Here is a 14,653-nt window from a genome sequence, read left to right as displayed (position 1 = left end):
GTGAGGAACATCTTTCTTTGGATACAGCATGTCAGTGAGACAATGGGTGCATATGGGGCACATAAGGAGCATGCGGGGTAAACACCTCTGTGCAGTGAGCAAAGCCACTCAGTGAAGCCACGTCTAATTTTTCTTTAGCATGGGTGGGGGGAGGCTCGTCATTGGGGGACACAAAGCACATTTTTTGCATTTGGGCCCACCACTCACTAGTTCCACCACTGTATACACTGTATCTGCAGTGTCGCTATGGATGGGGAAGTCTGAGGGCATGTGGGGGATCTGATGGGCATTTTAGGGGTATGTAGAGTGATCTAATGCCAGGATACATGGAGAGGCTGAGGTATATTAAAGGAATGCCAAGATGACTGTACTGAAAAGATAAATAAACACAGTGAGTGAGTGATATCAACTGACACTCTACCTGTTATTGTGAGGTTGGCGGCAGATGCAATACAGAGCGTTTGGGTCATATTTCTCTGCTTCGGGTCTGATTTTTGGGGACACCTTTATTTCCTCTGGTTTCTGGTCATCTGTATGCTCAGCACTGCAAGCTTCCTGCTTTACCGGAGTACTTTGTGCAAGCTGCTGAAGAAGAGCTGCACGATTAGCACTCCTTGTGCGGACAGCGCCCTCTAATACATTCGGATGTGCTGCATTTGTTGTGCTGGTAGTTTGCATTTGTTCCATTTCAGATGTAGGATTATCAGAGCGCCTGCTTCTCAGTCTGACCTGAAGCTCTTTGAGAGTCATTCCATCACTGTCCGAACTGTCTTCCTCTTCTTTTTTAACTTCAACTTTAGATGAGCTACATTTGATGTTTGTATCAGACTTTATATCTGGTGTGCTTTCCACACTACCTTCTGATGCGGTTTCCGCATCAGTTACTGGACACGACCTATCACTAGAGTCTTCAACAGTGTTGCTTCTCCGGTTCCTGTTCCGTCTGACTGTTGTAAGAAACTCTTCCACCCTCTCTGTGCGCTTAGGCTGTCGCCCACTGCGACGAAGTGAGGGAACGGGTTGCAGAGCAGATTCAGCAGCCTCCATGTCTGCGTCACTTACTACCTCACGCTTGGCTATGGTAGTTTTGCGAAATCCCCAGGTTTTCTTGAACTCCTTGCTTGTTGGCCTAAGATTTCTCAGGATATCCTCACTGATGTGATCTTTGTCATCCAAACAAGAGGCTAATGTTAAATAAATAAAAAAAAAGGAAAACAGGTAAATGATTAAACATAAAAGTGCAGCTACATTGCAATTTCTGTTCTTTCAAAATGGTGAACTTTAACAGTTAAATATTATATATATATATATATATATATATATATATATATATATATATATAAAGATCCAAAGGGGAACAATGAAAGGCACTCGAGAGGACAAAATAATCAGACAGATACGAGGTCCTGTGTCAACGTTTCGGAGCTTGCGCCCCTTTATTAAGACATACCAAAGGGGCGCAAGCTCCGAAACGTTGACACAGGACCTCGTATCTGTCTGATTATTTTGTCCTCTCGAGTGCCTTTCATTGTTCCCCTTTGGATCTTTATGCTTGTGTGAACTATGGCACCGGGGCCTGTTGTACTTCACAGTCTGAGTGCCGGCCGATAAGGGACTATATATATATATATATATATATAGATATATATATATATATATATATAGATATATATATATATATATATATATATATATATATATAGATATATATATATATAGATATATATATAGATATATATATATAGATATATATATATAGATATATATATAGAGAGAGAGAGAGAGAGAGAGAGAGAGAGCGCGAGAGCGAGAGCGAGAGAGAGCGCGAGAGCGAGAGCGAGAGAGAGCGCGAGAGCGAGAGCGAGAGAGAGAGAGAGAGAGAACACTAATATTTATTCTTCTGGCACATTACTCAAGCCCTGTGGGATAACGGACGAGGTAAGAGGAAAAGCCTTTTGGAAACTTCACCATTATATTATTTAATTTGTACAAAACATTCATATTAAAAACGAACATTTCATGCACTCGTACTTGTAACATATGCAGCACATTGTCCATTTTATTTTTTTCATTTGCATTTGTCCAATTATGTTGAAATAAGAACGATAAAAATAAAATAAAAAAATAAATTTGTAGCTGATGTGCCCTGTTTCAACTGGGTAAACAATTGACCCCTTTTCAGCCCCTTAGGAGTTGAATTTTGAAAAATCCCTGCTTAGTGGGTGGCAGCAAATAACTGCCACAGTTTCCAGAGCACCCAGCAGGTGCACAGGGAGAGGATCACCAACTGTCGCATATTCCAAAGCACAATGGTGATGAATTGCAAATGGCAGGCAGACGTTTTGCCAAATAACTCCAAAATAAAGCAACCACTTACAAAACCATTATTAAATCTACGGACCAAGACCTTTAATTTGGTATATGACGTGCCTTGCTGGGACAACGGCATCATAGAAATTGGTCACTCATAAAAATCATCCTTCTGCTATTAAAACATAGGACCTGCAGAACTTCACCTGGTTTCTATTGTATAATAGGGTAGTTAAGGAAACAAACTAAGGTTACATCACATAGGCATTCGCTAGATGCCAGCACATAAATCCGGCTCACAGTAACAGCAGTAATTGGGAGGGATTGCAGCAATATACATCAGCGTGAATTACTCCTCTCTCAGAGCATTTCCTTTGAACTGTGCATGTAGAGCAGCACTCTTTAATTGCAAAGGGCAATAAAGCATATACAGTATGTAAAAGAAATTTGTCTTAGAGATCACACCGAAATACAGGCTTTTTTTGACGCCTTCAATACCTAGTATACCTGCAAAGTCTCACGCATTATCAAAGAAGAAACAATACTAGCAGTGTGCTCTTTATCATATTCCTATAGAAACCTATAGCACATCCGTTTGTATGGATGCCAGTGGTGGCCTGCCCCTACAGCATTCACTTTAGTGAGCCAGCTGTTCCAAATCTTGCCTACTGTGGTCAATCATAGTATTGAGTCCCAGCTTGGTTACCCTATCTGTGCTCACCAATCTCAAGCTTTAAGCAACGGGTAAGGGGGGGAATTTGGTGACTAATACACTAGATGGTACCTGACAGAGCAATTCAGTTGTTTCTCTGTTCAGATTTGAATAGCCATATTGGGGGGGTCTCTTGAAATGGCATGTTTTGCCATGAGAGGATTGTTATAGGTTTTTAAGGAGATTATGAAAGATGGGCAAACACTTGCAACATGCTATGTCTAGCAATGAAAGCAAATTTCTCACTATCGTACTATACGTATCTCTTCTTGCCAAGTAACCCATGCACCAGTTGTTAATACCCAATGGCTAAGTGTAACAGCAAATACAACGTACGTGTGTGTGTGTGTGTGTGTGTGTGTGTGTGTGTGTGTGTGTGTGTGTGAGGGAGGGGGGCAGGTGTAGGAATTCCAATGGTTATTTTCACGTCCGCCGGCATCAATTCAATTGTTCTCCCGTTTGGGCGCCCATTAGCCACGGAAGACATTTTTTGCGCAGCCTCCTGAGGAGCAAGAAAAATGTGTGCAAGCTAGGCAGTTTGAACGCCCATAGCAGGACTTTAGATGGGAAGAGACGTTTTACGCAGCTAAACTGTGTGTTTGGGCGAGTCATGTGTGATATGCATGGGCGCCTAAACACAACTGATTCCTGACAATTGTTTGGGCATCTAAACAGTCCCTTTTAGACGGAAAAATTAGATGCCCAAATTAAGTGAATCCCCCCTCCCTTCACCCACTGACTTGGTGTAATTAAGTGGCGCCACTGCCTGGTTGTAACAATAACTGTGTGGAGCTGGGTGTGAGGGGACACAAGCTGGTGCTGAGATATGTGGCCAGGTTGTGTGTCAATAGTTAGGTAGGTGTCAATGATTGTGGTGAGCAAAAAAAAAAAAATTGTGAGTCCCAGGGACCCATTACCTTAAAAAAAAAAATGGGGTCCTAATCCACTGTTTCTGGGTTCCATCACATATGTCGGGAGATGCAGGGAGAAGCTGGTTAGAGCTGTAAGTAGAGGCAGGGAGAAGTTGGTCAGAGGTGGAGGTAGGGAGAAGTTGGGGTAGAGGGGATAAGGACAGACAGAGCTGGGGGTAGGTAGTGGGGCAGAACTAGGGGTAGGGAAGGGGGTAAGTGTAGACAGCAGTTGGGATAGTGTTGAGGGGCAAGGAAGGGGATAAAGGCAAGCAGTGCTGAGGGTAGTGAGGGGCTAAGGGTAGATAGCTGGGATAGTACTGGGGGGGGGGGGTTAAGAGTTAGGGGCAGGAAGTACCATGAGTAAGGGGTGGCAAGAGTGGATAGCAGCTGTAGCAATACTTGGTGGTACGGAGGAGGACAGGGTAGACAGCAGCAGGAGCAGTACTGGGGCATGTCGTGTTCACTCTAGATTGGGGAGAGGGCAGGGTGCGGAGGGCCTAAGAGGGCACCCCTGACGAAAAAGGAATGTGACTGAGCGGGGAGGGGGCGTGGTTGGGGACAGCATCCCTGTTCCAGAAAGATGGGCAGCGGAATCACTCACATACAAATGTCCTGGGACATCACAAGTTGCATGCCAGCACCGGACTAAGCGGCCCATTTGTCAAACTGTATTTGTGGCTATGTCCCGAAAACACCTGTTTTGGGGGGATAGCCGCAAATACTATGTATGCCTGGAACATATGAAGGAGGGATTGCAGCGAATATCTCCGATAGCTGCTGCGATCCCTCCATGATGTGATGCTGCCCAATATATCAATATTTGGAATACAAAGCATACCCGATATTGGCCCTTGGCCCCCGCAGCTACCGAAATCTCCCAATTGCGGTAGCCCATTGTAGGATGTGGCCACTGTGCATGTCAGTGAGGCTTACCGCACATGTGCAGAGGCCCGGACACCTTGCTCCTTTCGGAGCCCTTGTCCCTGCATGTGCTGGATGATACATCCTGCCAATAGGAACGTATACTGCAATATGATCCTGGGCGGTAAGATCCCGACCAGATTGCATGCAATATGTGATCTATGATAAATGCCCCCCTAATGCTTTCCATGATGCAGTGTGCTCAGCGTGGACTGTCACTGAGGAGGAGGAGGAGGGGGCGGATATTCAGGAAGAAGCCAAGCCATACTGACTACTAGTAACGATATGATAAATAGGCGGATAGTCTACATACAATGGCAGCCATACTATAGTAACACATAGCTGTACAAATGAGGGGCAGCCTACACAGTGTCGTGACGGGGAATGAATGTTATGTGTAACACGATCATAGCACTCAGTGGGTAACAGACATTTTGGATTGTCCTTACACACTCCACTGACCTCCAGACCAGCGCCGCTGACACCCGCCGCAAGCATAGTATGCAGCACATTAACAAGAGGCAGCAGGGATACGGCACACTGTGCACAGTGGGCATGCAGCACTGAGCAGTGTGAGCACACCCTGACCCTGTCCCCAATCACTCCCTGTTCCAGAGTCCATGCAGTCTATTCTCATTTTGACCACATTTTAGTGTTGGTACATCGCACCCTGTGTGTGTGTGCAGCCTACATGTCACACTATTCAGGCAGGGGTGGTTTAAGAGGAGAGGGTCTGTATGCAGGCTGTGTGGGGTGGTCTTCAGTATGCCGGCGGTCGGGCTCCCGGCGACCAGCATACCGGCGCCGGGAGCCCGACAGCTGGCATACAGACACTTATTCTCCCTCGTGGGGGTCCACGACCCCCCTGGAGGGAGAATAAAATAGTGTGGCGCGCGTAGCACGCCACCGTGCGCCCGCAAGGGGCTCATTTGCGCTCGCCACACTGTCGGTAAGCCGGCGGTCGGGCTCCCGGCGCCGGTATGCTGGTCGCCGGGAGCCCGACCGCCGGCATATCGTAGTGAACCCGCTGTGTGGGCCACCTCCTCTTCGGTAGCATAGATTTCTCTGCATGATCTCTATATGCTGCGCCTAAACCTTCTCTGCATATTGCACCTACACCATCTCTGCGTGATGCTCCTGAAGATAACTTTCTGTGGATTGTGAACCCTGCTAAACCAACAGCAGAAACCAGAACTCCATGACTGAACTTTCTCTGCAAAATGGGATTGTCCTGGGGGATAAGTAGTTAACGGTCACAGATTCCCATGCACAGGGAGGGAGGGGGGCATTGTAGCACGTTCCAGGAAGCTGTGGCAGACAGTACTGTGCATTGCTTCAGTACACTGATTGGAGCTTGCAGTACAGTAGCTGGGTGGCTCAGCCCTAGGTGCGGTTATCTGTGTCAGGCACAGCCCAGCACAGAGGCACTACCTGGGGCAAGAAGAAATAGACAAAGCATGCCCCCTCTATGGTGTCTTCCGCCCCAGGACTGTAGTAACGGTGGAAACGGTTTCCCGGAGGAGGACTGTGCCCTGCCGGGTGGTTCAGGCTGAATGTATATGTCACAGCAGAACAGACAAAGCCAGTGGGAATGGAAGTTACCTTAATTCGTTCCACACTGCACATTTGGTCTGTGTGCTGTACTGGAACAGTGGAGCAGGTAGAGGGTGATGTGAACGTTGTCGGCGGTGCGGTTCTTCAGTACCGGGGGCAGAGCGATGTGCAAACTCCACTGGATGCGCTCCACTGATATTTGCTACAGTTTTAATGATTGATGTCTCCCTTGCAGTGTCTCTTCTCCTCCACTTTTGCAGCCAGGCAAGGTAAACAGCAATCATTAAAACTGTAGCCAATATCAGTGGAGCGCGTCCTAAGGAACCCACCCTTTCTGAAAAATTAAGTCCCCGGTCTTCAATATTGCGTAAAATACTCGCTATAGCATGTATTTGCTAACACTGAGGGTAAATCTAAGACTGTGTACAATAGTGGTCGTTTTAGCTGTGAAACACATGCTTACCTCTAGCAATCAATTGTTGGGTATGATGCTGTACTTGCTAATATGTAGAGCACCGTTCTTAAAAACGTGGATCACAAAATTTGTAGCTCGTTTTTTTTATAAGCAACTAAAAGAGTGATGCCAATGGCACTGACTTATACCCCTTTCACACTGAAAACCCGGGTCCAACTTGGGTTACGGAGCACGGTCTCAAGCCATGTCACAGTAAATGTTCCACACTGTTTACTGCAGGTTGTCCCTTTTCAGACCACACCCGTCTCATGCTACGTAATCTGTCGGCCCTTGGAGAGGATATCATCTCAAAGTGCAACTCATCCACCTCCCTGTTCCTTTTAGAGTGACCGAAGTCATATAACCTGGGTTGCAGCCAATGGGTCAGTCGAAATACCAGGGATATACAGCTCAGGAAGACCTTTCATACCAAGCCAGGAACCAGGCTGGCCCGGCAATATTCCTCAGGTCCAAAGCTTGGTGTGAAAGGGGTATTAGACACTTTTTAACCACCTTACTGGCTAATAGTTTTCCAAAAAATCGCCCAAACATTATTTTTTTTAGGCTTGAATAAATCATTGATGGCAAAAACTTTGGATCATCTATGAACAGACAATCACAAACCTACATTTTCCTAGTGGCCAATGAGTGTACACATATATGTTGTTAAGGGGGATTTCTATTACATATACCCAGCACCTGCTAATCTATGCAGCCACAGGGTGAGGAGGTGCCACTGGACTACCCGATCAGCTGTGATCAGCAGCACAGCAGCCAATGTGGGGAGGTTATTGGGTAGCAGCGGGGCAGAGAGGTCCCTCTGAGCGCCGCAGCTGCAGGAAGAATCTCTCCCAGCAGCCGCACAGTGGGCTTTCTGACTGGTCACATCAGATGCGACCATGTCAGGGAAAGCACAGCCTGGTGTAGTAACATCTGATGAAACTACGCCAGGCAAATAGTTAAATGCTTTTCATGTGTGTTTAATGCAATAAATGTGTTCTCCCATTTAGAAATGTAACTATATTGAACAGCGAGTGAATTTCTGCATAAATAGAACTTTATGGGGGTGATACAACGGTTTCTGGGAATTTAGCTCCTGTCTAAAGCAACCGGGAACTATTCACTTGTTTTACACGACCATCCCCGAGTCTGAACTTATCGTGGGTTTCTGCTTGCAACCCGTGTAAAGCAGGGCTTTGTGGCTCTTTGCGAGTGCCGAGCTCTCCATAACTTCAGCGCGCCAGGCACTTAGCATGGGAGAAGTTACTTAATGTGGCTAATTCAGGCTCTACCAAGCGCCCCTTAAGGAAATTAACTGAATAGCTCCTGGGCCAAGCTCTAAATTCCCGACCAACAATGGAATCGTCCCCTAAGAAATTGATGTCTGTATTGGAAGTTTCATATTTTTTCATCGATAATGAAAGGGATCCATCACAATATATGGTCAGTAAATGTAAAGAAAATACAACTCATAAAAACAATTGAGACACTGTCGTATTATTTTGGATAAATATAAAATATTACCAGATATGCAATTCTCTCACCATTCTATTAAAACAAAAGCAAAACCAGAAAGCACAAAGGGGGAGAATTTGTTAAGCGTTGGGGATGGAGTGAAACCCACTTAGTTGGGAGATGCAGTTTACCGTGACTGATGCCAGGCGCTTCGTTGTAGGAAAAATGCTTTTTCCCACTTAAGTGCCAGATGTGATGCTAGCCCTGAGGCATTGGCCAGCATGGATTTGTGCTCACTGCTCTGCTACTTCCCTGTAGATTGTATTCTTGCTGGCAGGGCACTCTTACCTCTCTGCTTATCTGTCATTACCATGTCTAATTATATTACACTTGTAAGAAGAAAAAAAAAAAACCTTTTTATACAAAAACATGGTCACGTCAATACAGGTTAAATTCCCCAAAACATTGCATGCAGACTTGTACAGCCATGATTTTCTGTGCATTGTATTTTAAACTGCATTGAATTATGAATGCCAAGTTTTCATAAAGGTTAGTAGGTTCCTGATCCTGTTATGACACCCACAAGCATATTTCTTCTGAAAATTGTCAAGATGACATGGGGTAAGCAGTAAATGAAGAAACAATTATGAATTTAACATTATATTTAAAAGGTTATCTCCCTAAATCAGTGTTTCCGAATGGTGCACATTATCCTTATCTGCTTGCTGGTGTATTCATTACAGACTGACATTTTAAAATATCCACAAGTGGTACTACTTATTTCACCTGTGCTTCTGCGAGGATATCTGGAAAACATGCACCAGTAGAGATTCATGATCAATGTAGTTGGGAAACAGTCCTAAATGTTAGTTTTGCAGCCAAAATGTAACTCGTCTTAGTAGTTCATAAACTTTCCCCCAATCTGTACCATCAGGGGAAGTTTATGGAAAGAAATCCCAAATAGGTCTGGTATTAGGGACTGTTTACTACAAATTAATTTTAAAAAAGGTAAAAGCTACTTAAAAATGTATAACTGAGCAACAACCTCTAAAAAAACTTAAGAGAAATATTAAAATAACTGTGATTACAGTTACGAACATATACTTTTATATCACCAGAATATCAGTGGGCTTTAGAAAGAACAGTACTGCACATTTGGCAGAATTCAAATGTAATTCACACCAGCAGCCAGTAGATGGCGCCCAACGGAGCTATTAAATTGTAGCTCCATTCAGCTGCCGTGCTGACATTTCAGCTCGCACACCCCAGTGGTGCAAGCTGAAATGTGTGAAAAGTGACCTGTTTGGGTGCCTAAATGGCACTTTTTGGGCTCACACTCCTCCGTTTAGTCAGGTTTGCACTGCTAAGTTTGCTCTAACACACAAATCTCACTAGAGGTGAAAGCTATCCCAGTTGCTGGATTTAGGCAAATATACTATGCCAGTCATTCTATAAGAGAGCTACAGTAATGAATCAAATTCTGTAGAAATTAATAGTATTTTTTTGTATGAAAAGAACAGAATTAACTAGTAAAGAAAGGATTAGGAAATAAAACAATGTCTATTCTGTTTGAGACAGGTTACCTCTAAGGGATCCGGTCTGAAGATCGACAGTGTCTAGGTCGACGATGTTTAGGTCGACCACTATAGGTCGACAGTCACTAGGTCGACATGGATGGAAGGTCCAGGGTTTCTAGGTCGACATGTGCTAGGTCGACAGGTCTAAAGGTCGACATGAGTTTTTCACATTTTTTTCTTTTTTTGAATTTTTTCATACCTTAACGATCCACGTGGACTACGATTGGAACGGTAAAGTGTGCCGAGCGAAGCGAAGGCACCATGCCCGAAGCATGGCGAGCGAAGCGAGCCATGCGAGAGGACGCGGTGCACTAATTTGGGATCCCGGTCACTCTACGAAGAAAACGACACCCAAAAAAAAATCCTCATGTCGACCTTTAGACCTAGCACATGTCGACCTAGAAACCCTGTCGACCTTCCATCCATGTCGACCTAGTGACTGTCGACCTACAGTGGTCGACCTAAACATTGTCGACCTAGACACTGTCGATTTGATGAACCACACCCACCTCTAATGTAGCTTAGGGTGCATCAAACGCCCCGACATTCGGAATGCTTGCTGTCCCTATTCTTAAAATGTACTTTTTTAGCATAGAAACAACTGTGCAAATTTTTTTTGATGTACAGAAGCGGATCGCCGAGTCTGTAGGGGGCATAAGCCCATCAAATTAATTTACCGCCTAGGTAAAGGTGCATACACACGGTGAGATATTTACTATTCCCGTTTTGACTATGCAATTTCCCTTATAATAAGATTTTACTCACCGGTAAATCTATTTCTCGTAGTCCGTAGTGGATGCTGGGAACTCCGTAAGGACCATGGGGGATAGCGGCTCCAGTTATGTGAAAAGGGAATGGGAAATCTACTGCACTAGTATTAAGGTTTGTATACTTTCGGAATAGAGTACCCCTTCATGTAATATATTGCCTAATAACTGGTCAAGCTAGGGGGGTGCTGCCACAAATTGTATTGTTGCCAATATGAGAAACTGGTTTCAAGGGAAAGGGAAGAATTGGACTTGGTGTAGCGCACTCAAACAAAATATTCTTATCTAAAATATAACTTTTATTATTATGTTTATTTAAAAAGCCAAGTACTGTGAAATATTAAAATGTATAGAGACAAATGTGAGACAAAGTGCAACATATAATGTTAAAAACCCACACTCTCAGATTCCACTGTGCTGTGCAATGTCATATATATATATATTAAATATATTCCAGGTTCTATGACCTTTATATATCAGAGAATTGATGCTGTCAGAATGTGATCCTGATATTTAGTTAGATGCAGAACTTGCCTAAGTTTTACATCAATATTACATTATTTATTGGTTTATATTGAAAACCTTTCCTGTGACTGATCTGCTGGATACCAACTTACTCCTAATGATGCCGCCAAATTGTCCTGTATATTCAGTATGTCCTTCTTAGAGGATAACTTATGTATAACCGTGTGTATGTTACAGTATATCCTTTAGTAGGACCTTCATACAACAGTTCCCCTGGATGCTGGGGACTCCGTAAGGACCATGGGGATTAGCGGCTCCACAGGAGACTGGGCATAACTAAAGAAAGCTTTAGGACTACCTGGTGTGCACTGGCTCCTCCCACTAAGACCCTCCTCCAGACCTCAGTTAGGATACTGTGCCCGGAAGAGCGGACACAATAAGGAAAGATTTTGAATCCCGGGTAAGACTCATACCAGCCACACCAATCACACCGTATAACTCGTGATACTATACCCAGTTAACAGTATGATAACAACTGAGCCTCTCAACAGATGGCTCAACAATAACCCTTTAGTTAGGCAATAACTATATACAAGTATTGCAGACAATCCGCACTTGGGATGGGCGCCCAGCATCCACTACGGACTACGAGAAATAGATTTACCGGTGAGTAAAATCTTATTTTCTCTAACGTCCTAAGTGGATGCTGGGGACTCCGTAAGGACCATTGGGATTATACCAAAGCTCCCAAACGGGCGGGAGAGTGCGGATGACTCTGCAGCACCGAATGAGCAAACTCTAGGTCCTCCTCAGCCAGGGTATCAAACTTGTAGACTCTTGCAAGAGTGTTTGACCCCGACCAAGTAACAGCTCGGCAAATTTGTAAAGCCGAGACCCCTCGGGCAGCTGCCCAAGAAGAGCCCACTTTCCTCGTGGAATGGGCTTTTACAGATTTAGGGTGCGGCAGTCCAGCCGCAGAATGTGCAAGTTGAATCGTGCTACAGATCCAGCGAGCAATAATCTGCTTAGAAGCAGGAGCACCCAGCTTGTTGGATGCATACAGGATAAATAGCGAGTCAGTTTTCCTGACTCCAGCCGTCCTGGAAACATATACTTTTCAGGGCCCTGACTACGTCCAGAAACTTGGAATCCTCCAAGTCCCAAGTAGCCGCAGGCACCACAATAGGTTGGTTCAAATGAAAAACTGATACCACCTTAGGAAGGAATTGGGAACGAGTCCTCAATTCCGCCTTATCCATATAAAATACAGATAAGGCTTTTGCATGACAAAGCCGCCAATTCTGATACACGCCTGGCCGACGCCAAGGCCCACAGCATGACCACTTTCCACGTGAGGTATTGTAGCTCCACAGATTTAAGTGGCTCAACTCAATGCGACTTCAGGAAATCCAACACTACGTTGAGATCCCACGGTGCCACTGGAGGCACCAACGGGGGCTGACTATGCAGCACTCCCTTAACAAAAGTCTGAACTTCAGGCAGTGAAGCTATTTCTATTTTGGAAGAAAATCGATAGAGCCGAAATCTGGACCTTAAAAGGAACCCAATTTTAGGCCCATAGTCACCTCTGACTTGCAGGAAGTGCAGAAATCGACCTAGCTGAAATTCCTCCTTTGGGGCCTTACTGGCCTCACAGCACGCAACATATTTCCGCCATATGCGGTGATAATGGTTTGCGTTCACTTCTTTCCTAGCTTTAAATAGCGTAGGGATAACTTCCTCCGGAATGCCCTTTTCCTTCAGGATCCGGCGTTCAACCGCCATGCCGTCAAACGCAGCCGCGGTACGTCTTGGAACAGACAGGCCCCCTGCTGCAGCAGGTCCTGTCTGAGCGGCAGAGGCCATGGGTCCTCTGAGATCATTTCAGTTCTGGGTACCAAGCTCTTCTTGGCCAACCCGGAACAATGAGTATAGTTCTTACTCCTCTCCTTCTTATTATTCTCATTACCCTGGGTATGAGAGGCAGAGAAGGGAACACATACACCGACTGGTACACCCACGGTGTTACCAGAGCGTCCACAGCTATCGCCTGAGGGTCCCTTGACCTGGCGCAATATCTTTGTAGCTTTTTGTTGAGGCGGGACGCCATCATGTCCACCTGTGGCCTTTCCCAACGGTGTACAATCATTTGGAAGACTTCTGGATTAAGTCCCCACTCTCCCAGGTGGAGGTCGTGTCTGCTGAGAAAGTCTGCTTCTCAGTTGTCCACTCCGGGAATGAACACTGCCGACAGTGCTAACACATGATTTTCCGCCCATCGGAGAATCCTTGTGGCTTCTGCCATCGCCATCCTGCTTCTTGTGCCGCCCTGTCGGTTTCCCTGAGCGACCGCCGTGATGTTGTCTGACTGGATCAGCACCGGCCGGTGTTGAAGCAGGGGTCTAGCCTGACTTAGGGCATTGTAAATGGCCCATAGTTCCAGAACATTTATGTGTAGGGAAGTCTCCTGACTTTTCATAGGCCTAGGAAGTTTCTTCCCTGTGTGACTGCCCCCCAGCCTTGAAGGCTGGCATCCGTGGTCACCAGGACCCAGTCCTGTATGCCGAATCTGCGGCCCCCTAGAAGATGAGCACTCTGCAGTCACCACCACAGCTACACTCTGGCCCTTGGAGACAGGGTTATCCGCCGATGCATCTGAAGATGCGACCCGGACCACTTGTCCAACAGATCCCACTGGAAGATTCTTGCATGGGACCTGGCGAATGGAATTTCTTCGTAAGAAGCTACCATCTTTCCCAAGGCTCGCGTGCATTGATGCACCGACACCTGTATTTGTATTAGGAGGTCTTCGTCTAGAGACGCCAACTCCTTGGACTTCTCCTCCGGGAGAAACCCTTTTTATCCTGTTCTGTGTCCAGAACCATACCCAGGAACAGTAGACGCGTCGTAGGAACCAGCTGCGACTTTGGAATATTCAGGATCCAGCCGTGCTGTTGTAGCACTTCCCGAGATAGTGCTACTCCGACGAACAACTGCTCCCTGGACCTCGCCTTTATAAGGAGATCGTCCAAGTACGGGATAAGTACTTCGGCCATTACCTTGGTAAATACCCTCGGTGCCGGGGACAGACCAACGGTAACGTCTGGAATGGGTAATGACAATCCTGTACCACAATTTTGAGGTACACCTGGTGAAGAGGGTAAATAGGGACATGCAGGTAAGCATCCTATCCTTGATGTCCAGTGATGCACTGAAATTCTCCAGGCTTGCAATAATCGCCCTGAGCGATTCCATTTTGAACTTGAACCTTCGTATATAAGTGTTCAAGGATTTCAATTTTAGAATGGGTCTCACCGAACCGTCTGGTTTCGGTACCACAACATTTTGGAATAGTAACCCCGGCCTTGTTGAAGGAGGGGTACCTTGATTTCACCTGCTGGAAGTACAGCTTGTGAATTGCCGCCAGTACTACCTTTCTCCGAGGGCAGCAGGCAAGGCTGATGTGAGGTAACGGCGAGGGGGAGTCGCCTCGAACTCCAGCCTGTATCCCTGTGATACTACTTGCA

At 45.7% G+C, this 14,653-nt stretch overlaps 1 protein-coding gene across 8 annotated transcripts in view; it reads right to left on the bottom strand.

The window, feature by feature from the left end:
• DIDO1 (death inducer-obliterator 1) overlaps positions 1-14,653 on the bottom strand; it is a 197,489-nt gene that overhangs the window by 104,768 nt on the left and 78,068 nt on the right. For all 8 annotated transcript variants that reach the window (XM_063959269.1, XM_063959273.1, XM_063959275.1 and 5 more), the window contains one exon: positions 422-1,184. In XM_063959269.1, the coding sequence (XP_063815339.1) occupies positions 422-1,184 (763 nt within the window). The remainder of the gene's footprint in view (positions 1-421; positions 1,185-14,653) is intronic.

Source organism: Pseudophryne corroboree, chromosome 3, assembly GCF_028390025.1.
Source record: "Pseudophryne corroboree isolate aPseCor3 chromosome 3, aPseCor3.hap2, whole genome shotgun sequence".
In the NCBI taxonomy this organism is placed as follows: domain Eukaryota; kingdom Metazoa; phylum Chordata; class Amphibia; order Anura; family Myobatrachidae; genus Pseudophryne; species Pseudophryne corroboree.
The sequence above is the reverse complement of the archived record's forward strand: the minus strand, read 5'-3'. Positions and strand labels throughout refer to the sequence as shown.